The sequence below is a fragment of the Catharus ustulatus genome, chromosome 9 (assembly GCF_009819885.2).
Source record: "Catharus ustulatus isolate bCatUst1 chromosome 9, bCatUst1.pri.v2, whole genome shotgun sequence".
Lineage (NCBI taxonomy): Eukaryota > Metazoa > Chordata > Aves > Passeriformes > Turdidae > Catharus > Catharus ustulatus.
In genome coordinates, this window is record NC_046229.1 from 10261272 (window position 1) to 10284147 (window position 22876).

Below are 22876 nucleotides of genomic sequence, written 5' to 3' on the forward strand. Positions count from 1 at the left end.
ACTGTCTAGGATCACTACAAGTTGTCTTGAGCATCCTGTGTGTTATCAAATACTCATTTATCTTCTCTATTCTTGTCTGTTCGGTTTTACATAGTTAAATAGAGGTGCATGTTTAGATTTGCTAAAGACCCTAATCCACAGCATGAGCAAATCAAATTTTTCTTGTTTGTCAGTTCCTCACAGATTTATTCAGGCATTTATTGACAGAAAACACTGAACTTAACAACACCTCTTAGCACAACTAGGCTGTGAGACAGACCAGAATGGGCACTGCTCGTGGAACCAGGCAAGCAGCAGAAACAGCTGCATTTGAATCTGTGCAGGCAAAGAAACCCCTGATTTCATATTGGCTATAAAAAGAGACTTACCAGAGGATTCTGCAGGGCACCTTCATTCCCTGCCAATACTGATGCTCACTTTGGAGCTTTTAGATCTCCAACTATATTGATTTTTGTGCACATGACATTGTCTCACTGTCTCATTCACAGGGAAAGAACAAACCAAAATAAAATACCTACCTATACCTGTGTAAACTCTGTTTAATGTGCATTAAAATGTTACAACCTAATTAACTTTTATTTGGAATGTAAACTCCCTGGTTTTTTAGGGACAAAAGCTAGTGATAAGTTTTAAGTTTATTCAATTTACACAAACAAATAATTGCTTCATAGCAATAGAACCAGGAAGAAAGTTTAATCTGATTTTATACATTTCAGACAGGAACCTCCAGGCTGAGTTGGAAAACCTAAGAGATGTTATCTGTATTGATAATATTTGATTCTTGACCCAAAACAATACAGACTTTTCTATGTCTAATGCACAAATAACATATATTTTAAATTAAAATACTAGCTGAAAATACAAAGTTTGACAAGTGAACAATAGCAGTATATTAAAATGTGTGTGCTGTATAAAAATTACTTATTTATTAATAATGCAGAGTTCTAACTTTGTTTTGCAAAAAGCAATTTCCAAAAACAAAAGTTAAGGTTGATTAAGTTTGAAGTATGATCTTGAATAAAAGTATCTATTGGCCCAGTATGAGATACTGCCCTTAAAAAACTGTCCCAAGACTAAGGAGCCAGAGGAAAGAAATCCATGCTCAACTATTCCAAAGCTAATTTCAAATGAAGTTGTTCACAAAGAAAATTTTAAAATAACTCATAAACTGAACTTTGGTGCAGAATCAGTCAGGTGAGCTCAAGGGGATTTTTTAATCAGACATTGAATGGCTGCTTACAGATGGGTAATAGAATTTTAAGACTTGATCATAACTGTTAAAGCTCACTTGAATATCAAATATTGCACAAAGTATGAAACCAGAAAACACAACAGGGATCCGCTTTAGCAAGACTATTTTTTTTGCCCAGGATTCTTTTATTGATCACAGATATGACCTGAATAGCAGCAGCAGTAAAACTATCTGTAGCTAGACAGAGATTACTGGCAAAATAAAATAAAACAAAACCCAGTGGACTGCTAAGAGTTAAAACACTATTTGTTCATATACATGACAAAGAGAGACCAAGATACAACTTAATCTGGTCTCATCATCACTGAGGAAGCTCTCTATTTGCAGCATGAAAAAAAAAAAAAAAAAAAGTTGTGAAAGTTCCAATTCTTTGGTATCAATATTTTTGTTTCCACGAAACATCTGCAACCTTCTCACTTCCTACCACAAATGAGATAAGCAGATCGATTCAGAGACAAAAATAACAGCCCTTGTGTGAAGTTCTTCCTGAGAACAAATTTTCCTTGAGATTCAAAAGCAGATCTGCATGTATAGAATAGAGGAAAAAAAAATAGCAGTTTATTAGAAAACTGTAAAATTACAGATCTAAATAAAATTAAGTCAACTTTTGGACACACAATAAATGCTTAGTCCTTAGCTTCTCTTAACAGAAATCCCATTAAATGGTAGTCAAAGATAAACTAATTCACAATTCTTATCAATGTCTGCACAAAGAAATGGAGACTCTATAATCTGCACAAAAGCTTCTCCTCACCAAGCAGGGTAATACAGTTCCACCACAAAGGAACAAAAGCCAAAATTTTTTTCAAGGACAAGACGTATTTCTTCCCTTCTGCCTGAGAACAGAAACAATGCCCAAGTGTTAATTTTATGAACACCACCGTGCCTTGAGCTCAAAGACTGGAGTCAGCAGACACTTCTACTGAAGTGTCTGCTAAACTGGCAAAACAACCCTGTAAACAGATTCTCCTCTATCCTAAAAACAGGGATTAATGCAAATGTCAAAGAACATACAAATAACTAAATTAATGAGTAATTTAACATCCAGGGTCATATTTTTGCCACCTTCATACTGCACAGGTGAAATTTAGGTCAATTAATAAAGACACAGCTGCTATTAATATGCCACTGCATCCATCTATGTCTGGATATTTAAATATCTAAATGTCTTCAGTCACTGCAGTAACCATACAAGTAATTTATAAACTTTTCTCTAAAACAGTGATTATAATTTATTCATTTGTTCTCTGATCTTCTGATGCTGTCCAGAACACTTGACATCAGTTCTGACTTGATTCCCTCATTTTCTTCTAAAGGTCTTTACTAGGGCTCCATATTAAAATGTTATTTTTATGATAATAAATTGCTTGTAAATACACTAAATATTGAATGGTGTGATTTTAGCAACTAATAAACTTGTTTCAATTACTAGGCATTCCATTCTTAAGATGACATTTCCTTGCTCTGGGGCATTATAAAAGCTCCTTTCCAATAAAACTGGAGTCAGATATAGTCATAAGAGCTGCTTCTGGTCCTCAGTGAACAGAGGACACACAACTACCAGATTAACAGAACAAATATCAAAGAAACATTGCTAGACATTAAATCATTTCACTATCAGTGCATTTTTCCAAGTAGCTCTCCACACTGACATTACACACCCTCGTCTGGTTTTCTCTTTCCTAGAGTTTAACACTTTGCTTGCATTAGTGAAGTTGTATTCTCTGAAAGCTGCATAGAAAACAAAGGTAGTTTTATCATTTGTGTACTTGTAATGATAAATGGTATTTTAAGAGAGCAGAGAAAAACAATTTGATGATTCTGAGTTGTATGCCCTTCAATGCAAAGAGAAGCAAATCTCTAGTTTAGCACCTGGAATATCTGGAAATCATAGAATCATATATTGGTTTTGATTAGGAGGGATGTTTAAAGATCAGTTTGTTCCAACCTCATTGCTATAGGCAAGGACACCTTTCACTATACCAGGCTGTTGAAAATCCCTTCCAACCTGACCTTGAACAGAGATGGGGCACCCACCATCCATCTCTCTCAGCAACCTACTCCAGTGTATCACCACACTCTTTGTAAAAAATTCTTCTTATATCTAATCTAAATCAACCCTCCTTCAGTTTAAAACCATTACCCCTTGTCCTGTCCACCAAAAGAGCTCCACATGCACAGGGAGACAGCCTTCCTGAAAACATAGAACTACACTTAAAGGATTGGCAGAGTCTAACTCAGGTGTTTGTGCAGTCCTTCTGCACTCATGTGACCCCGAGTGGGATGAAAACAACCTGCAGAGGCAGCAGCACCAAGTTCCCATCATAAATAGTATCAGAAAGGCAGATGAGAAAACTAATGCATTAGAAAACTAATGCATTATTATTGAGCTCAAAGCATGACAGCTGTATTTTCAAAGGATAAAAGGAAAACAGGCTTGAGCATTAATTAATCAATCTGACAAGTACTGCATTTCATAGAAGTCTTCAAGCTTCTTGAAATGCAGCTAAAATGTTTTCTCAAGTTCTCATCCTACATACTGAAGTCCCCTAACTCATTGGTGGATGTACCTTTCACACTTAGTTTTTGTTTGTTTGGATTAACAAAGTACAAAAAGTGTCTCAAGTTTGAGTCTAACTCCACACATAATTCTGAATGCTGCCTTCTGAATGCTGCAGGCCAGCATTTGTTTACTACTCTAACCTTTCTGTACTGTCTTCTCCATCCTGAAAGACAATCTGCTCTGTGAACTCTTCCATCAAATCCCACTGGGGAAATTCAACAGGGATGGCAGGACCTACAGAATCTATTACTGGCTTTTAATCTTGTTGTGCTAGCAGCTAACGTATCCAAGCGATAAACACAGACAGTGTATATCAAGCCAATTTCCACAAGACAACTCACAGTCACTGCAAGAAGTTAGGACCAGTTGAATGAGCCCCTTAGAAGCAAAATCTTCACTGGAAATCTGTCCTGAATGGATTGCTGGGTGTTTGGACAATGAGCAGATATTGGAAGGTCGATTCCAGACGTGCACTGAAAATCAGCTTCTTATTCTAAATCTTGTTAAATAATTTTAGCATTAGCTGAATTAGCTGATATGTCAAACATCTACAAGAGTTTCAGAACACAGCATGACTCAGTAAATGTCAAGACAAAAATTACCCAAGTATCAATCAATTAATTAATTAACTTATTTTGGCTACAAACAGCTGAGAATGTTTATAGTGGATTACTTCTCACACCATATAACAAAAATCATTAGAGAAAACCTTCCGATATAGACAGCTCATGAAGACGTGTGTGGACTGAAACTGAAACAGAAATTGCATTTCAAAAATTCTTACACTACCCACACTTCATCCTCAACAGTCCCATCTGTTTCTGGAAATTTAAACACATACATGGAATGTTTTGAATTGCTGTCTTGCTTTTACATTCATGAAAATCCAGGCCAACTAAAAGGTTTTAAAACATGTTTTATTGGTAGAAATGTTTACTATAAGTATAACAAAAAGTGAAAATATTTATGATCCAACTCCAATAGCAAAGACAGTATTTTTTCCTGGAAAGAAACACAGCATTGTCCTATTTTCCATGTACATAATGGACTTCACTAACACTAAAGTTTCAAACAGCAAAAAAATTAAGCTAGACTTCCAAATTATTGGAAGATTAGGCTGTCAGTCATGAAAACTCTTCCCTCACTGCACTGTAATATGTATTTATAACAGAACATTTGAAAATAACTTCTGACAGATTACTAGATTTAGGCCTCATGGGTCCTAACTGTAAATTAAATTAAAAACTCACAAAAGACACAGCTTAGAGGAAGAACAAGTTAAAAAGTTCTAAATCTGGTTTCAAAGGTAGTTTTTGGAGCGTCCATGTTTTTTCCTTCAAAGAGCAGCATTTCCACCATGCTTCAAACAGTGCTACATCAGTACAAAAATACACTAACCACAGCACATCATTATTTGATGTGGAAATGAAATCACTGAGACTATACGACCTGTCCATTTATCTATTGTGGTTCTTGAGGAACAAAGTCTTGCTGGGGGATAAAGCATTTTGGTTTAGTCTCTAATAGTTCACCAGCCTGGTGGTATTCACTGCTTCGTTAGCTTCAGCTACTCTGCTTCCAAGAGGAATTAAATAAGACTTCAAAAAAGCTTTTCAATAAATGCCTACCACAATAGCTACAATATTCCACTGCCTTTCTTACAGCACTAAAGCTATGTTGGCTTGGGCAATAAAAAATATATCTCTCAGAGAAAAATGAAGAACTACCTCTTCTAAAGACTCTTAAGAACTACTTTGACAGGCAGGACAACATTCACACTCTGTGCTGCAAGAAGGCAGATGAGCTTGCTCAAGAAGTCAACTGCTAGGTGTAAAGTCAGCAACACGTACCCATTCCTCCAACACAGTAACACTTGGATATATTACTTGGTTTCCCAAAGCATCCAGTCAGAAATATATCCAAGATCTTTTGAGTGTTTTGCAGCTCCCTAATCCTAGCCTTGGACAGCACCCCACTATTATCCTCAAGTGCTCTGTAAGAAACAGTAAGTAGCAGCAGCTTTCCCCTTAAGGCTGACAATTATTCTAAAGAAAAGCAGTGCCACAACAAACCCAGACACTTCTGATAGAAGAATTCTCTTCGCTCCTTTACTTCTGTCCCACTTTTGGACAAGAAAGGCAGTGTATTGCATCTTTCCACTGCCTGCTTAGCTATTTTAATGTGCAAGATATGAGATTAATGTGGCTAATACAATATTTGCTCTTGGTCTTCACTTGTGACAGGAAATCGAAATCTCACATGGGCGAGTTGAATCATCATTGCTGATGCAATGCATACCTAGTTATTGATTTACACAAAAGAGTCCATTAATACTCAACTTCGAGAGAAGTGATGATTCCATTTTCTCAGGCCAAAGAAGTGCCATGTCTGGTGCCACTCGGCTCTTACCCAACAAGCCCACTGCAGAATTGGTCACTTGCTCCACATCCCTTTTGTCTGTGTTTGGATTTATCTTTTGGCTCAATTCTATTATTATCTAATAAGCACATTACAGAATTAATCCCCTGATTCTATTCCCCTTTGCCTGCTTTTAGATGACTCTTTCCCTCAGTCACTTTTTCAGCACCCCATATTTTTAAACATTAGTATGAACACACAGCTGAACTCATAGGAACAGGTTGCCAGAAGCTGCTGTCTCTGATAAGGACACAGAAAAGCAAAACTGTGGCTAATGAAGTCAGGTAGAAGCAGCTCTGGCATCTACAAGAATCAGCTTATGGCAGGCAGTGAGACACACCTATGGGGCACTGACAGGTTTGTTCTTTCTGGTTTCTTTTCCTGCCTCCTCAGAAGAAGGACTGAGAAGAAAACAACCATGCATGTCATAAAAGAACATCTGATTCCTCCACAGCTACGCCCTGGCTTCTTCATTACCTTTATTTCTCCATAGAAAAGGGAACAAACTTCAGAAAATAAAGTCTGAGGATAAGTAGGAATGCCTGTCAGCCAACCATGCACTCTGGATTCTGGTTAACCATATTAGAAAGCTCCCACAAGCTAGAACTGTGCATCTCTTATTAGATAATAGCACATTTTTTACATTCTTCCTGCCATAAGAAAAATAGTTAGCAACAAAGGAAGATGAAAAACGAAGTCTGAGGTCTGCAAACAGTAACTGAGTTTTTAATGGCAAGTTACAATCACAACTTGTACTTTAGGAGTTTTTACCAATGTCCTCCTTAGGAACTTCCTTTAGTTCCTTTGACAAAAGAGGCACTACCCTAAAATCAACATCACAGAACAGGTGGCAATAAGCACTTATGTAAACAGATGGTTCCTGATCTTCTAGAAGTTAGCAGCACTCCATTCCTCCTTTAACAAGAAGGGGCAATGATGTTCAAAGAATATATTTGGCTATGATTAAGCTATACTCGCTTTTATAGAATATGTAATGTGAAAAGTAAAAACTACATTTGATTGCAAGTGCAATCTGCATTGCTAGCAATAAGTCCATTTGATTTGGTTTATGTGCTTGGATTTTGAAAACAAACCTCCATCTTCTTAAGTTTCCTCTCAGCTTGTAGGTTTTGACATGAAGTTATAAAGAACAGCTTTCAGTGTTGTGAGCTGTTACTCACAGGGTCCATGGCTGGGGGAGCTGCAACAGAGCTGTGATCAGCAACCTGAGAGCCAGAGCTGTAGAGAAAACTGAGAAACAAAGTGCCAACTCAACTCCAAAAACTTTATTCTTCATTTGTCAATCAAAAGGGAAGACTCATGGTAGAAATAACCAAAGAACATCAAACTGTTCTGCAGTCTACATACAGGGCTCATCACAACAGGGGTAATGCCTTTACTAGCACTGATGTCACCTAGAGGGAAAAGAAAAGAAAATACTTATTATATTTGAAGTACAAAAGTTCTAATTAGGAAAAAAGAAAGATCTCTTCAGCTTCCAGGCTTGCCACGCAGCAAGGAAAGCATGGTAACAGCTTCTCTGCAGCTGTGGAGACAAAATAAATCTGAGCAGCTCTCTGGGGTTTGGCCAGTTTTTCCCTGCTGGTCACTGACTGCTTTCCAAAAAAGAACAGGGTGAGAAGTCAGTGGAAAAGAACCTTTGCTATTCCTTCCAAGAAAAAAAAAAAGAACCAAAATATAATGACAACATGAAAGGAGTAATAAGCTTTCTAACCTATCGTTTAGAAGTAGTCTTGGACCAATTTGCATTATTTTATTCACAGATGGAGGAGAAATATCCACATATGCATAATGTTACAAAATCCTCTCTCATATGACACACCCAACTGTGGTAATGCAATCCCCAAAATTGTAAAAAGACAAGTACCAAACAGTAGTGAAGGAGGAAGCTTGTCTGCGATCACACTATTCCAGGCTGCTGCCAGAATATTACCTGGGTTTGGCAAATGCTCCAAGAACAATCAAGAGGGAAAAGCACAGAGTTCTAGAAGCAAAAGAACTCAGTGTCTTCTGTTCCAACCAAAGCTCAATTTTACATTTCAAATACTTCTACATGGAAAAGAGATCAGATAGTAGAGAATTTTTACTGCCTGTGCTAGTACAGACATATTCCACAGCTGAAAGTTGGCCATTAGACAAAACAAGCGTTGAAATAAGATGTCGTTTAGTTTTCTAACGCCAGGGATAATTAAACATTGGCAGAGTTTTCAGAAGAGGTGACAAACACACCATGATCTAATGCTAAGATAAGATCAGTTTCTAAGAGAGATGTTTTAAGTTATCTTTCAGGAAAGCGCCACAGACTGCACATGTGGGGAAATCACACCGGATAACCTCAGAAATCCATTACGGCTTCGGGATCTAAAGATCTACAAAGTTTCAAAGGTGTAGAAAAAGAAATATTTTTGTTACTCTCAGAAAGCTTGTAGCACTACAGTTCCAAGAGACAGTCATTGTTAAATAAATGGATTGCATGTCAGTTAGCCTGTTCAAAGCTCAGGAATTACTTTCTATCCGAGTAGAAATTACTAAATGTATTGTCTGAGGAACACACAGGACTTCCCTTCTCCAGGTAGGTCAAAATTTACAGCTGGAGGTAGCCTACTGCACTGATAGCCCTACAGAAAGGGCTCTCCAACACAAAACTAAGCTGGACTAAGGAGGTTTTTGGTCTTTGCCTGTATTATGTTTGCAGTTTTCCTGCAGGCATCATCCAAACATTTCCTATACAATAGATACAGCAGGGGAGCCTTCATTTTTATCAACATTTTAGTCCAGGTCTTCATGAGCAGCAGCTGAGTTAAACTTCACACATAGTAAATGGCCCATCTACCCCAAAATTCAGCCTCTACAACTTGCAGTCCCTCACCAGCCCTTAGACTGCTTGTGAAGATTCTGGTACTGTTTCCCCCTTCATCTCTTATTAACTAACAAAGCCACAAAGTCGTGGAATCTACTCGCACATCCTTCCCTGGCCACCCAGAGCAAGAGGGGGAAGCTTGTCACAAGTGATGGGGTCTGTTTCTGTTGCCTCATCTTGTCACATCTCCAAGCAAGCACCCCTGGGTAGCACTCCCCAGTACCCTGCATGCCTTTAGAGCAGAAAATGTCATTCAGTGATGCTCAGTATTCTCTATTTTTACTCTGACTCTCCACCTCCATCCCACTAGACCTGCCACAATACTTCAGTTTTCCTCACAACTGTTTATTATCCCTCTGCTTTCAGAGGAACTCAGCATTTAGATTTGTTAGGGACACATAAGCTCCCACTCTTTATGGAAAAAAATAAGATACATTCCATACAGACAAGTAAAAGCAAGCATCATGCATTTGCCCCATTCCAATGTTCTCCTAGCTGATTTCAGGTATTTTCCTCAGGTGGATCCGGTCCACCTATTAAATAATCTTCACTCAGTCTCCTCCTTTGCATCAATTACATCCCTTGGGGAAAAAAACAAAAAGTGCATATATCACGTTTAGCATTGAAGATCCTCCTTGTGTAAAGCCTGAGTCATCACTTGATACCACAGGATGCACAGAGCTGCTGTTTGCTGCCTACCCTCTGCAGACCAACCAGAGTCTTGTATAATTCCATCACAACCATCTACAGCCATCTCTTCTAGAAACTGAAGAATCCTTCCTATGAGGACTTTGTCTTCTACCTGAAGAAAAAAATGCTAATAAAAGCAGTTCTGACAAATACTGGCTATGATCCATGTTAAATCTTTCACTATAAATATCACTAAAACTAATTATGTCAGCATGATATGGAAACAGCCTAGTGCTTGAAATATGCCTCTGGATGAGGGGGACTGTCATTCATAAGCAGCAATCACTTTCACCTCAACTTCCCATTTTTCTCTTTCAATGCAGTCAGCAAACGTACAGTGATTAAGCTGATCCTTCACAGAAATCTAAGTGGGCTGTGTTTGACAAAGATGCTCTCACTCAATGAAATTAAAGTGTCATGGAGTAAGAGAGACAATTCAGTCATGAATTAATGACTGATGAACAGGAGGTAAGCTGAGGCAATTGGCCTTTTTCCCAAAAATGAAGGATCACTGGTGGAATCTCACAAGGATCTCTTCTGGGATCAACACCTTACATATCTTAAAGCAAACTCTAGCAAAGAAGCTTGACACTTATGTGGCAGTTTGCTGACAATGCTTGATGCTATTGAAGATTGCAAGAGAAATGGTCAAAGATCTGAAGAAGACTTTAACTATACTGTTTAAGTGAGCCACAAAATAGCAGGAAAATATAAAATTATGCATAGTATTAAAAAAATACATACACAATGACAAACTCTGAACTAGTTATTACTACTTAAAAGAGGGACTGGAGTTACCATAGCTCCACAGAAGTGCCAACTCGGTGATTAAAGACTGTCTAGGAAAAGCATGCAGAAGATTCAAGAATGAAATGTAAGTTTGCTGGGTAGCATACGCTGAAATACTGTAGCTGGTCCTGGTTATTCTAACCCAACCCTGTTCCTTGGATTCCTGCATCACTGCCCCCAGTCAGGAACACACCTGCAAAAGGTGCAAAGCAGACAGCAAGAACAAAGAAAGGAATAGAGTAACTTCTTTCTGAAATGCCTCTGGAAAAGTCACAAGCAAAGGATGGTAAATAAAAGTCATCAACCCATAAGTCACACAGAATAACATGGATTCATCTCTTCACTGCCTCTTCCAATACAAGAGGGAACAAGCAAGGCATGAAACCAAGCAGGCAGAAAGTTGAAAAGCAAACAAAAATAAGTGTTTTCTCCACACAAAATGTGTTTAAACCCTACAACTCAGCCACAGGATGTTGTGGATGCTACAAGCACACATGGCTTCAAACACTGATTGGACAAATTCGTAGAAGAAAAAACCCACTGGGGGCTCTAAAAACAAATATCACCTCTGGTTCAGGAAACCTATGAGCCACAAATTACTGGAGGCTGGGAGAGGCATTTCCTTAATATACACTATACTCTTCTCCAAGCATCTGTTCTTGGCAGCTCAGAGAGGCAGGATACTGGGCGAGAGGGATCTTTAATGTGCCCAAGCACAGCCATTCTGACATTCTTGCGTAACACAGGAGAAAGTGCAAACATTAATTGTATGCACGTCGGAGCCACAAGCAGAGCAAAGGACCAGATTTTCAAAGGCCTTAAGGTCAGTACAGCTATTAACTGCTGCAGTCACAGTTTGATAAGGACTTTTTTCAACACTGGAGTAGCTCAGCCTCTCCCAACCACAAACTTGTGCAAATGTAGGGCAAACAAAGAGATGTGAATTTAATCCAGAATGGTTTGCTGCAGCTGTGCACACTGCTGCACTGCCACTGCTGAGGGCACATTACAGGCTTGGGAACAACAGGGCTGCTTAAATCAGAAGTGGCCCCAAAGGAAATACTTGTCAAGCTACAAACTGGATCAGTGAAAAAGGAGTATCTCACTGTCTTTTGCATCTCAGAAGGCCTTTTTTACCACACACACACTACCAACTACCAACATTTATATAAACACTGGATTATTGGTATTAAAGACAGAATTGCTGTTTGTCACATTTGTCCAACACGCCCATTTATTTGCAGTTGTCTACCACACTTACAAAACCTTAAATGGAAGACAAAAGAGGAGAGGAGATGAGAGGTCCTCCCTAGAAGTCTGAGGAGTATCTCACATACAGTTGAGTAGAAGCTTTCTAAACTTCAGCTGAAAAACTCCTCCTCCATCACACCAGATCTGTTCTTACAAGTCACTTCAGGTCCCAGTCAGAGCACCCAAGTTAAATACAGATTTGCACTATTTCCCGTTAAAAAGCCTTGTGCATCTCAAAAACTGACACTTGTGAATTTGCAGCCTTCCCTGGTTTGCAGCACTGGGGTTATTTCAGTGAAATTGCCCAGGTGTTCAATACATTATTCAATACAGAGCATGTTCTGTGTACATGATTTGAAAGTTTCATTCACACTACCAAAACTGGAAATTATTTCCTTCAATTCCCACGCCAATATCATAAACCATATGTCAAAACAGTACAACAAACACCTTGCTACTACATTTGGTTGCTCTACAAATTTGTCCATTTCACAGACAGCTGGGAAGATACTGAGAGACCTCTTCTGATTTTAGATTTTTTTCCTGAATAAAGACTGCAGCATTCCTTAGTTGTTTCAGGAAAGAATAAACATCAAAAGTAGCAATCCCTCTTAAACACCTGGCTTAACAAAGCACAAGCAAATAAAAATAGAGGTCTCCTCTTCAAGGCCAGTCTGATAAATCTGTATTCAAGAGATATCCACTAGTCAAAGTCAAAATTCAAAGTTCCTATAATTGAAGGCAATGTAATGCAGCTTTTCTATGAAAAAACACCTAAGAAATTATTTTTAAAATAGTATAAACCTGTGCATCTGCAACAATGACGTAAACTTAAAACATCTTTTAGACAAAGACCCTAGGTTTTCTCTTTACTCCAAAAAATAGCAAAACAGAGCAATAAATTACTGCATCCCAGGAGTCTTCATACTTGTGATACTTTTTCCTTCTCTTCAAATAAACAAAAAAATACCATTAGTTGTCACTTACATTTTTCAACTGCAAAGTGTCATCTCCCATTTTTATCTCTTGTAAAACTAGGACTACCAAAGCAGTGTTGATGATCCTAAACTTTGGTTTAGGGATCTCTATGGTCTCTCGTCCTTGGAATCCTAGGCACCAGTCAGTAGATCCTATTTTTGTGGGTATGAAGACACAGAAGTGGACACACTGAACTCACACGCTCCCGCATGTAACAAGCCTGTGCATTTCCAAGTCTCTGCAAAGGTACGCTACATTTCCTAAATAAACCACTTCTGAAATTAAGACCTAAAAACGCTGGAAAATGCATCACGATTATCATCGCGATTAGGAGTGACCTACAGAGGGTTACTAGAAAGATGTACTCAGTGGTTTGTAACACCAGCCAGCACATAGCACACACCCGATTTCACTGCATCCTCCCTCGCCTTCCCCGGCACGCGGGCAGACTCCCGGCACCGCGGCTCCCGCACCGCTCACTCACTCACTCACTCACGCCACGCCGTCAGCACCGACACGGACACGCCACCGCTCCCACCCTCCCGTCTTCTGGGGGCATCTACCTGCGGGAGCGCACGGAGCGTGCGAGGATGCTCGGAGCTGCCGCCGCACCGGGCGCCGCCGCTCCCGCCCCGCGCCCCCCGCCCCGCGTCCCCGGCCCCTCTCCCCCGCCGGAGCGCCGCGGTCCCGGCCCGGGGCGGGCACGGACCGGCCCCGCCACGCGGGGCGCGTCTCCATAACAACGGCGACCCCCGCCCCGCGCCCCGGCTTTACCCGCTCCGGCGCCCCCGCGGCCCGGGCGTCCTCCGGTTCTTTCCTGCCGCCGCCCCCCAGCAGGGCGGCTCTGCGCTCCGCCGCGCTGCCGGACACCGCCCGCCCGGGCTCCCTCCGCGCCGGCGGCGGCGGCGCCGCTTTGTCCCCCCGAGAGCGGCCCTTCCTCATCGCGGCGGCTTCTCCTCCTCAGCGGCGGCGGCGGCACGGCCGGAGCCCCATGGCGGGCGGGGCGGGCGGCGGTCACGGAGCGCCGGGGCGGCGGGGCGGCCGCGGGCACCTGCGCGCGGGGCGCGCGGGCGCGGACATGCCGCGCGCTCCCGCTCCCGCCGCCTGTCAGCGAGCGCGGCCGGCGCGGCACCGCCCCCCGCCCGCCCCGCGCGCCGCCCGCCGGCCGCTATCGCGAGAGCTGCGGGCTCGCGGCCGGGAGGAGGAGCGAGACTTGCGGGCTCTGAGGGCGGGCGGGTGCGAGGGGCCGGGTCCAGGTGGGGCTGTCCCGGCCAGGCTGTCCCGGCCAGCTGCGGGCCTGCCGGGCGAAGCAGCCCCTGCGTCCGTGGCGGGGCTACAGCACAGGAGGAGGCTGGGAGGTGTGAGATCAGGATGCGCCTTGCGGGCGGGAGGGCAGCGTTTGTGTCCCACAGAATCAGTCTGTCTCCCTGGCGATGTTCCAGAGGCGTGTGGATGCCGTTCTGTGCCTCGTGCTCTGCGGCGACCGTGCTTGAGCAGGGAGCCTGGAGCGCACTGTGGTCCCTTCCAGCTTGAACCGTGCTGTGACTCTGCGATTCTGCAATTCTGCCATTCTGTGAATCACAGAATGAGTCAGGCTGGAAGGGACCATACTCAAGCACGGTCGCCGCAGAGCACGAGGCACAGAACGGCATCCACACGCCTCTGGAACATCGCCAGGGAGACAGACTTCACAATCTCGCTGGGCAATCTGTACCAGTGTGTGGTCACCCACGGAGTTAAGTTCTTCCTCATATTCAGGTAGAACTTTCTGTGCGTCATCCTGTCCTTATCATTGTGATCCGAGATTAGCTCAGACGTCCAGCAGAATCCAGCTTCTCTGTCAGTAAATTCCTAATTGTCCTTGAAAATCTCGGGTGAGTGCAGGACCTTCCTGGTGTTTTTACACGTGGACAGTCGCATGGGAAAAATGCCAGAGTTTCTCCAGCAGGACATGGAGGGATCCAAGCCCGGAGTGCCCGGGTGAGTGGAGACCCTCTGGGCATCCCGCATCCCTCCGCAGGAACTCCGAGCTGCAGGAGAATGTTCACCAGCTGTGCCCCTCCACTTCTTAGGGCATGGATTAAGATGTAGCTCACCATCTTAGTGGAAAAGACAAACCTTCAGAGATTCGTTACCTCAAGGAGTAATAAGAGAATATCATCATCTTTTGTTTCATCTCAATAATTCACACCCTCCCGGCATTTTTGTTTTTGCAAATTATTTCTTGAGGGTTTAAGTTACCAGTTTCTGCATTCATTTTTCACAAAAGCAACTTCAAAGTTTTGGGGTTTTTTCTTCGCTATTAGGAATCTTGCTGCTTCTGCAGAAAAAAAAATAATTCATTTTTCCTTTTTACCAAGCTGAAAAGGCTCATACATCTTCAGCCAGGAAATCTAATTGTATAAATTTTTTATTCATTTTGTACAAAGACAACAAAAATACACTTCCCAGTGATTTATTGAGGTAGAAGAGTGGGAGCATTTTGAAGTAATTGTTACTGTTTTAATGCTTGCTGAAAACTATTTCAGGATACTGAATGAGTCAGAGAGGTCTTTTTCCATCATAATTGTATATGATGGAGATGGACAGCCATGTGGAACTTCCCAGCTGGGAATCCTGCTCTAACTAAATGTAAATAATGCAAATTTATGGAATCTTGGCGTCCTTGTTAATGTGAGTCTATTAGGATGGCACAGTGCCTCATCATAATTTGGCTGGATCTCTGCCCTGTTGCTGCATAGATGCCAATTAGTTATTTGTTGGTTATGGCCTCTGGGACACCTTGCTCTGGCTCACACCTGTTCACTTCATGTGCCAGAAAGGAATTCATGCACACAGGAAGAAAAGTCACAATGAGGATGTGGATAAATTACCTGTCTGACATATTAAACAAATAAACACGTTAGAAATAAATCTTCAGTTGTTCATTTGAGACAGAATTGCAAATAATTACCTTCTGGTTCTGTATTTTAATTTTAAAAATGAAAATAATTCTCATATTCTCATTTCTCCAAATCAAAAAGCCATTTGGGAGTTAGTAGGACATTTTATTTGTGAAGAGATTGTGTTTGGTTTGCTTCTGGCTCATTTCCTTCTCTGTTTAATCCTCGTTTGGTATTTTGGACTCAAAATGTCTTTCCAATACTTTTGAAACAAAAGAACAGTGAGGTTTCATGTTAACAGAATAGGAAAAATACTCCTCATTTTACTGATTCTCCCATATTTTTTTCCATTTAAACATGTCACTGAATATGACCTGAATCTGCAGACCAGTCTGAGTGACCTGATTTCTCTTTTCCATATGAGCTAGTTTTCTGAACGTTCTTTTTTCCAGCTTTAAATAAAAGTGAACGAATCATGAGAGGCTTGGCAGAGAAAAGGGGTACAAATGAATGAGCAGAGCGTGGTGTGGTGCCACATGCATGCTCATGATGTTTGTCTCCAGAAATCCTCTGTCACATTAAAAAAAGACAAGGGTAATTAATAAAGGCTTCTAAAGGGGATGATTCTTAGGTTATCTACACTGACTAACACAGAGCAGGGCTCCACAGAGTCTGTGTAGCTCATGTGCTGATATTCAGTTAATGCAGTTTCTCTTTGCCGTTCCAGATATTTCCTTTCCCTGGCTTCCACCGTGGTTTTTTTCCATATAAAAAAGGTCTCAGCATGCTCTTCTGATTCAGAAGGTAGCTGGAATGATACTGTTGGAAAAGTTCCCTTCCATTCTTCTCTAGCTGGTTTAAAGGGACTTTGGTAAGGCAGAACACAGTCTACTCAAATTCACTCCATGTTTTCTGGAATGACAAATTCCTCTGCAACATTTTTATGACTGCTTAGCACACAGCTACAGCAATAATTCCTGGAGCTGGAAGAGAGATATGCAGACTGAAGCTGTGAGGTTAAAACCTCTTCATTCTAAACTGAATAGAAAATGCTAAATAGTAGAAGTTATTCTGCTGAGCAAGAGAATTTCCTCTTCAAAATGAAATACTTAATCATTTGAATCCCTATTAAATTTGACCATTTGGCAAAATCAGTGCCACACATAGCCCAGTTGATCACCTGCTTCCATTGTTTCCAAGGCAGAACTGCATCACTAATGCCACCAAACAAGTCTATCACTGCATCCTGTCATTTGTCATTCCACTCACACTGTACACACAGCCTTCCCTCTCAGTACTTGTGCTCTGTACGAGACGGAGGAAATGGCTTTGGTCGGTCTGCATGTGAATCTGTCACGCACCTTCTGTTAGTGACCCAGTTCTAATGGTATTCACAGACAAGTTCTGGGCTTTACACTGGAATACTAATGTTTGGAATTGGCAATGTGCAGTCAGGCAGGAGGAAGGCACAGGACTGCGGCATGTGGTGCTGTACCTGCACAGAATGTCAGTAATGACAAGTAATTAACAGGCTGCACATCATCACCGTGACTCCTGCCTGTTACCCCAATTCCATGCCTGTGACAGCATTCTTTCTTCAAGATTCACAAAATTAAAAAGTAAAAACCCAGCATGATACAACTAGAGAATATCAGTTACAAGCAAAATAAAAAATACAGGTTACAAAGTCTCACAAAGCCAGCAAGATGTGCTAGGCAAAGCTTTGACTGAGACTAACCAATTACTCTTTACAGAATGAAGCATCCTTTTGTTCAACAAAGTTCAAGATCCCTATCCCAGCCCTGCCAGGCTGGCAATGCAGGCTGCCTGCACAGCACAGGAGTGCAGCCACAGAGTACAGCGCCCCATCGGCACACCCAAGTTTCAGGGAAATGGTAAGAAACAAAGGATTTTCCAAAAGAATGCTGGAGAATGAGTAAGTCTGGGACTGTGACACAGTCTAGGCAAAATTTCTCATGGTCTGAATCTAGCAAGGTCTGCTGTTTGAGAATCTCAGAATATTCTGAATTGGAAGGGACCCACAAGGATCATCAAGTCCAACTCATAAGTGAATGGCCCACCTGGGGTTTTAACCCACATGGTGTTATCAGTGCCATGCTCTTACAGCTGAACTCATCTCAGGGTCAAGAAGGTCCATTTTAGACATTTGTGTAATTGATAAAAATACTCATGGTTACATAAGAACTTTTTACAGAAAAGTTGTAAACAGTCATGCTTCAAGGTACAAACTAAACATTGAATTAAGGAGGATTAGGAAGAACTTTCTTACTAGCAGGTTTTTCCATTAAAGTACACTATACCATATATTATTCCAGTGCATCTTCACTGGAAAATACCACTACTAGTCTGTTTTAGGGACAGACTAATGAAGTAAACCAGCAGACATATGAATGGCAATTACTAGATCTAGATATAATAGAATTCCAGTCATAACTGGATATGATTTGCTTTCCAATAGTTATTTTCCTTTGTATACCATGGACATGTGTCCTTGTTTGCAGTGATGCAGTATGTCAAAGTGACTGCTTTGCACTGCTCTAACCTTGTTTATATTCATCATATTTATGGCTGTGAAGTATCAGGAGAGTTTAGTGCAATAGCTAAGTTAACAGCACTTCTTAGCTACAAAAGCTCATCAAACACATTAGAGCTTTTCACAGAGGAAGAGACCAGCTTGGGTCAGCTGGTCAGCTTGGGTTTGGCTGTACAGCAATTGCCACAGTAGGGCTGCTACCCCGGTGTGAGAACAGAGGACAAATTACATATCAAAAATATGTATATGTGTGTATTTCTGAAAGGGCCAAAAAGAGAAGAACATTAGAAAACGGGAGAGATTGGCCAGCAGGAGTAGATTCAGATCCTAACTGTTGTTACCTTCTCTTTGGCACCCAAAGAAAGATGAGATTTAAAAGGGGCCAAGGCGAGGATTACACGTGGTTCTACTGTTACTTAGGGAAAGGCCTCTCACACAGAAGGTGACAAATACAAAACTGCAGCTGTGGAAATCTAAGAGGTGTGCTTGTGAAGGCTGGCACTGCGGTACTACAACAGACTTAAGGTGTCTGTGTTGAAAGAGAACAGTCAAAGAGGGCCTAGATAACTGAGAAAGGATTTGGAAGCAAAAAAAAAGTCTTGATTTATACAACAGAGAGCAGAGCCATTTGAGGAGGGCAGAAAGAGAGATGACAATGTAAACAAAGGTACTGGGCAAAAAACCACCTGTTTCATGAGTGCTGTGGTCAATTTTCTAACCACAGAATGATCACAGGACAATGAGTCAAGCTGTCTAGGACTAATATGGCATGTATGGGAGTTATTCATCAGAAACAACGTGGGCTTCAACTGTGTCCTCCTTAGCATTCATCCCTGCAGTGATGCCAACAGGAAAAGCTCAGCAGTGACTCATCTGGTGGTTTCCAGTCACTGCCTTCTCATACGTTGACCAGCGTGATCTCACTGTTACCTTGTGCTTGCATTATTTGTTTTCTCTATTGACCTGTCAGCTCTTCATTTTGATTACAAGGTGTTCAACATAACAATTAAAAGAAACAACACAGAATGTCAACACAGTGGGGCACAGAGGCTGGCAGTTCTGACTGAAAGTACTGCCAGTCCTACCCTCACATGTCTGTGTGATACCACCCTTTTCAGCAACAAAACTCTTTACTGCGCTATAAACAAAACTGATTCACACAGGAATACTGGAGGCAAGGGAAGAACTAGATTTCTTTTTGCTGTATTGCTTTCCCCATCTGATTGGGGCACAATCCCATGTGAGTTGTGCCAGGACAGTGGAGGGAAAGGGGCAGTACAGGATCGAGGCACAGACAGGACTGTGGGACGTGGCCATCCAGAATCCAGTAGTGGCACCAAGTACTTTAAAACACTACATCACAACTCTAGGCTGGGGCATCTAGGCATTGTTTCTATTCAAATAATGAATACCCATAACACAAGTGTAAAATAAAAAAAAATTTTATTGCTATTCCCCTAAGAGGAAATTAATCATTCTCATGTGATTGTGGAACATTCAAATATTAATGGTCTAAATTCAAAATGTGATTGCAGCTGGTTATTTGTGGAGTATAGGTCAAACTGGACACAGATTTTCTTTGTCACTTATGAAAGCCCCCTTCACACCAGTCAGGAGCTACCCAAACCCTTCTTTGTAGAAAAACTAACAGTAGTTGTTAGTGGTTCAAGGAACCCCAGAGTAACAGACTAGCAGAATGTGAAAGGCAAATGAAAGACTAGGGCAAAGGAAGAGCATTCTGTTATGCTTTCAAGAGGTGCTTTCAACTCAGTAATAAGCTGAAATAAGTAGGTTTTTTTCCCCTTTAATTTTGAAAAGCCTAACGTGGGGCTTAAAATGACATTTTTACAATTCTAATTTTGTTGCTTTAGGTTGTGATTTCTTTTTAAACCTACCATTCATTAAAATATCTGGTTTTTTACCCACCACTGACTCACTCTCTTCATTATATAAAATTACTGGTGCTTTTGTCATTCCTGTGCCCTGTTGGAGAACTAGCTCAGCAACATTTGTGTACTCAAATAAAACAAATAAGCCTTACTTCATTCTGTGATGTATTCCTCACACCAATAAAAAAAAGTAGGAGAAATCCTATCAGTGAACTGAAACAAATCACACCTCAGATTCAGTAGCATTAAGATTTGACCTCAGCTGTTTTTTTCCAAAGTCAGAAGTGCCAGACTGAGTCCATCTGGAGTGTCTCCCTTGGCATTCAGCTTGACTTGTGACATGATACATTCAACCAGGACCTGTGAAAGACCAGCTCTCAGTTCTAAAGTCTAACCTAATGAAAGTCCAGGTCATATACCTCACTGATCATCAAAAAACATGTTCTTGTTGCAACTTTAAATGCAGTTCTGCATTTAAAGGAGCTTCACTAAATTAGACAGCAACCTGTCCTCCTAATTACATTTTTTGTTACAGTTAACAAGAAAAACACTTTCAGCCTCTAAGCATGCAGACTCACGCTGAGACATGAGGAACAAACAGATTAATTTCATTAGCAGACATTGCCATGTCTAATAAAGCTGTAACAGGCCAAATGCTCTAATTTACACTCCTGAAACTCAGTCTCCCTCCAGTCACACTGTTATTACACTTTCAGGGTGCCAAGAAGGGAAATGGATCTGGCAATTGTCACTGGTTGGAAGCACAAACAATTTTTCCCTTAACCGCATCAGTTTTGCAGAGTTACCAAGAGTATAAAAGCATGAAAGCTTACTGCAGTCATTAAAGAGATCTGACTCACAAAGCAGGAATCACTCTGTTGAGTTATGAGATGTCAGTTCACATAGTTACTAAACTGATTGCCAGAAGCTGGGAAATTAGAAACTATATTTTTTAAACATTTTTCCCTAATTTTCTGCCAATGGCTCATGCCAGAAGGAAATTGCTCAGGTAGATGACTCTTGCGAGCTAGTATAGCAGTGTTTGTGGGTTTGGAATACATGCATGGGTTTGCTAACACCATTGACCACTATCAGTTAGATCATCAAATGAGAGTAATTTATTGTTGTGGTGCCTGAATTGTTGTCTATGGCAATACCTCAACATCATCTGTGCTTTCAATCTAGCTTCTGAAGAGATAAATAGAAGTTACAGGGTACCAATATTAAAGTTAAAATGAAATGGCAGTAGAAGCCTTAAAAGTACAAGAATATCACCTTGTGCTTGAAAACAAGTTCAATTTTAACAAATGAAGACAAATTACCCCTTCAAGTATGGGAAGAGGTAAGAAAATTCCTTTAACAAATTTCCCACTATAAGACATCAGACAAAACAATTGGTAGAGAATACTTTTAGAAAAGAGAAATCAAGATTCACTTCTCAGGAGATGATGTATAGCCAAGATCACTAAAATCTCCTTAGCCTGAGCCTGCTTACATGTACTGCTAACCAAAGCCAAGTCTGGGAAATCACAAACATATGACAATTTTCCTTCCTGCTGCTAGAAACTCTGCCTAATCTCCCAGCAAGCGGTCCCATTTGGCTCATACTCAAAGCCTGAAAGCGATCCCAGTTTCCTATAGCTTAATATAATTTGTGTGCCAATTCAGTGAGCAGAGGCATTACAAGAACCTCCTGGCATGCTGACACCTCACCAGGGTCCATGTATTTCACACAAACCGAGCAGGAAGAAGCAGAGCATGGACTATTTCTGTGCTTTTCACCAGGCTGGCCAGCGCGTCCACTCCTCACAGGGTTGAAAGTCAATGTTCATATTATACTTTGGTCTTTACTTTGTATGACTACACAGATTCGAGTGCTGAGCAGCACACATGAATCCTTTGCTTTGCAAAGCAGCAAGGAGCTCCATGAATTTCAGCCAACACTAGGTCAAGCCACATGAGGTGAAAGCATGGGTAATAAGCCATTAGATTTACTTCATTTTCTCCTGTAGTTACTTTATGCCTTTTTAAACTTGCCTTAATTAAAATCATTCTCTAAACTTGCCTTAATTAAATTCATTCTGGAACATAAAAATTGCTCAGTTTCCACTGATCTGGAAAAGGTTCTTTTTAGGCCAGGAAGACTTTCACCTTGAGGCATTTACTAGAGCTAGAATAGGAATCAGCGCTTCCAGCTTATAGAGATTGTTTTATTATCGTGCTCACGCCTTCACACACTGAGAATCATACCACACTTCTACTGTGCCAATGTTTGTATTTTCAAAAAAAGAAAAGGTTAATAGATAATGGCCTCAGAGTATTATCTGACAAATCAGTGTTATATTTAAAACACAAAACCAAGATATGCTGCTTTCTTTATGTATAAAAATAATGTCAAGGTACTGAGGGGTGCTGCTCTTTACAGTACAGCAAGATAACCTGTGAAAATGAGTGCAACAATTTATCATCACCACATCTACCTTAACCAATGGTTTATGTTTAGATGCAAATGCTCTTTGCAGAAAGCAGATCTCCCAGTGAAATCCCATCAGGAGCCACTATCAGTGGCCACTATCATTATCACTATCAACCATTTCTTGTACTGCTGTGAGACCAGTTTTAAGGTACATATGAGCCGGGTAGAGCAATCAGGGTGAACAGCAGCAGGTTTTGAAGGGATCCTGTGAAGACAATGCAAAGAACTGGGAATCAGGAGACATGGACTATCT

At 41.1% G+C, this 22876-nt stretch overlaps 1 protein-coding gene across 1 annotated transcript in view; it reads right to left on the bottom strand.

Annotated features, from left to right (window-relative positions):
- MAST2 (microtubule associated serine/threonine kinase 2) overlaps positions 1 to 13764 on the bottom strand; it is a 228416-nt gene extending 214652 nt beyond the window's left edge. Inside the window, exon 1 of the mRNA XM_033067135.1 lies at positions 13597 to 13764. Within this exon, the coding sequence (XP_032923026.1) occupies positions 13597 to 13764 (168 nt within the window). The remainder of the gene's footprint in view (positions 1 to 13596) is intronic.
- Positions 13765 to 22876: the final 9112 nt, after the last annotated feature.